Source organism: Mandrillus leucophaeus, unplaced genomic scaffold (assembly GCF_000951045.1).
Source record: "Mandrillus leucophaeus isolate KB7577 unplaced genomic scaffold, Mleu.le_1.0 Scaffold467, whole genome shotgun sequence".
Classification (NCBI taxonomy): domain Eukaryota; kingdom Metazoa; phylum Chordata; class Mammalia; order Primates; family Cercopithecidae; genus Mandrillus; species Mandrillus leucophaeus.
The window spans coordinates 630,767-633,481 of NW_012104998.1; the positions used below are offsets into that span (position 1 = coordinate 630,767).

At 41.5% G+C, this 2,715-nt stretch overlaps 1 protein-coding gene across 2 annotated transcripts in view; it reads right to left on the minus strand.

Annotated features, from left to right (window-relative positions):
- The window catches only part of FAM177A1 (family with sequence similarity 177, member A1), a 47,368-nt gene that overhangs the window by 26,945 nt on the left and 17,708 nt on the right, over positions 1–2,715 (minus strand). The window contains exon 2 of one of the 2 annotated variants that reach the window (XM_011995055.1): positions 519–692. The exons of the other annotated variant lie outside the window; for it this stretch is intronic. Within the exon in view, the coding sequence (XP_011850445.1) occupies positions 519–692 (174 nt within the window). The remainder of the gene's footprint in view (positions 1–518; positions 693–2,715) is intronic. 2 annotated transcript variants of the gene reach the window in all.

Consider the following 2,715-nt stretch of genomic DNA (forward strand, 5'->3'; position numbering starts at 1 on the left):
TCCCCCAGGCTGGCGTGCAATGATGCGATATTGGTTCACTGCAACCTCCACCTCCCAGATTCAAGTAATTCTCCTGCCTCTGCCTCCCAAGTAGCTGGGATTACAGATGTCCGCCAATACGTCCAGCTACTTTTTTGTATTTTTAGTAGAGATGGCATTTTGCCATGGTGGCCAGGCTGTTCTCAAACTCCTGACCTCAGGTGATCCACCAGCCTCGACCTCCCAAAGTGCTGGGATTACAGGTGTCAGCCACTACGCCCGGCTGATCAATCTTAAATCTACCCATATTAACAAAGTACTCTGACACTGAAAAACAAGCTGTTTCAGGCTACTGAAATGCTGGAAATATTTCCATCCATATCATGTAAAAATATTATTTTCTATCAAAATCACCATACATAATTTTATAAGAATATAGTTGATTTAAACCTCAAAAGGTCCCTTCCACTCAATGTTTAGGGAAAAAAAAAAAAATCAAACAAAGCCACTGAGGAAAGAATCATCAATATCAAACCTACCGGATCAACAGAAGGCAAAACATCTTTCTTCTCCAGGCCATCAACTTCATCTTCATCTGTGCTGTATTCTTCCATCGTTTCGCCACTAACAAAGTGGATGACTCTCCTTGGGACTTTCTTCTTTTTTCCTATGACTCCCAGTTCTACATTTTCAAAGCCTCTTTCGTTACTCATCTATATCGACAATATTTTAAGAAAATGAGAGTTTCAAGTGAGATTAATTTTCTTTCATTACATGTGAAAAACTTTTGGTAAGTTTATTGTAGTAAAGAAACAAACAAATCTTTACGCAGTTTTGGTTTGTTTTGAGACAGGGTCTCACTCTGTTGCCCAGGCTGGAGTACAGTGGCGAGACTATGGCAGACCAAATAAAACCCATTTGTAAACCAAATCTGGAAAGCAGATTATCAGTGTTCTATCTCTGAACTTCCAGATGTCTTGGCCAGTAATACATATGTAACAAAAGAGATTTCTGATAGTAAAAAGATTTCACAAGTTCTTAAAACTATAGTAGTCTGTGGAATTTTTTTTTCTCCCAGACAGGGTCTGGCAGTTGCCTAGGCTAGAGTGCAGTGGTGCAATCATGGCTCACTGCAATCTCAAATTCCTGGCCTCAGGTGATCCTTCCACATTCACCTCCTGAGTACCTGGGACTATAGGAGTGTACCACCACACTTGGCTACTTTTTTTTTCTATAGAGACAGTGTCTGGCTATGTTGCCCAGGTTGGTCTCCAACTACTGGCCTTAAGCAATCCTCCCACCTCAGCCTCCCGAAGTTTTAGGATTACAGGCATGAGTAACTGTGCCTGAGCTGGAATTCTAATACAAATTTTACTCCTATATATTTATACTATATATATGTGTGTGTGTGTGTATATATGTGTGTATATGTGTGTGTGTGTGTGTGTGTGTATATATATAGTAGGAAATAGTGAAGACCTTCTTTTCATTGTCCTCTTGCCTCAACTTTAAACTCCCAAGAAAACTGCCTGAAGTTTAAACTTCCAGATTTCAAAAAGGTACACTACACGCAATTGTGAAGAAAACTCTGGCAACAGTGGTTACCCCATGGATAGAAACTAAGATGGGGGAGAAGGAGCAGGCAAGGGAGTAGTCAAAGGAGGGCTTTTATTCTTTTTGCATATACAGGACTACAGTACTGTCATGATTAGAGTCTATGTTCGTAGAATTCTCTAGGATAGTCCAGAGTACAAACATTTTGTTCTCTATAAAGATTCTTACGGTTATAAGCAAACATAATTTAAACCCATGACTACTGTTCAACCACTGGAAAAGCTCTTTGAATAGCTGTTGCAAAGAAAGGATTATACTGATAAAAATAGTGAACTCGTACTGCCCAGTTATGCAAGTATAAGCTACTTTATTTTTACACATTGTTTTCTCTTAAGAAAGGACTTAAGAGAAATTTTTATACATTGTTTTCTCTTTAGAAAGAAAAAACAATTTTTATACATTGTTTTCTCTTAAGAAAGTCCTTTCTAGGAAGGACTTCTAAGGTCCTTCTTAGAAAACAGGTATGATTCTTCTCTGCCTTTTATCTCCCAAAGCTAAGTTTAGTAGCCAGGATCTGAACTGCAGATCATGAAAATTTGGTAACAGGCCAGGCGTGGTAGCTCACACCTGTAATCCCAGCACTTTGGGAGGCTGAGGCAGGAGGATCACACGAGGTCAGGAGTTCCAGACCAGGCTGGCCAACATGGCAAAACCCCACCTTTACTAAAAATACAAAAATCAGCTAGGCATGGTGGTACACATCTGTAATTCCAGCTACTTGGGAGGCTGAGGCATGAGAATCACTTGAACCCAGGAGGTGGAGGCTACAGTGAGCCGAGATCGCACCACTGCACTCCAGCCTGGGCAACAAAGTCAGACTGTCTCAAAAAAAATAAAAATAAGGCTGGATGCTGTGACTCAGGCCTATAATGGCAGCAATTTGGAGGGCTAAGGCAGGTGGATAACCTATGTCAGGAGTTGGAGACCAGCCCGGCCAACATGGTGAAACCCTGTCTCCACTAAAAAAGCAAAAATTAGCTGGGCATGGTGGCACGCACCTGTAGTCCCAGCTACTCAGGAAGCTGAGGAAGGAGAATCACTTGAACCCAGGAGGTGGAGGTCATAGTGAGCTGAGATTGTGCCACTGCACTCCAGTCTGGGTGACAGAGCAAGTCTCCATCT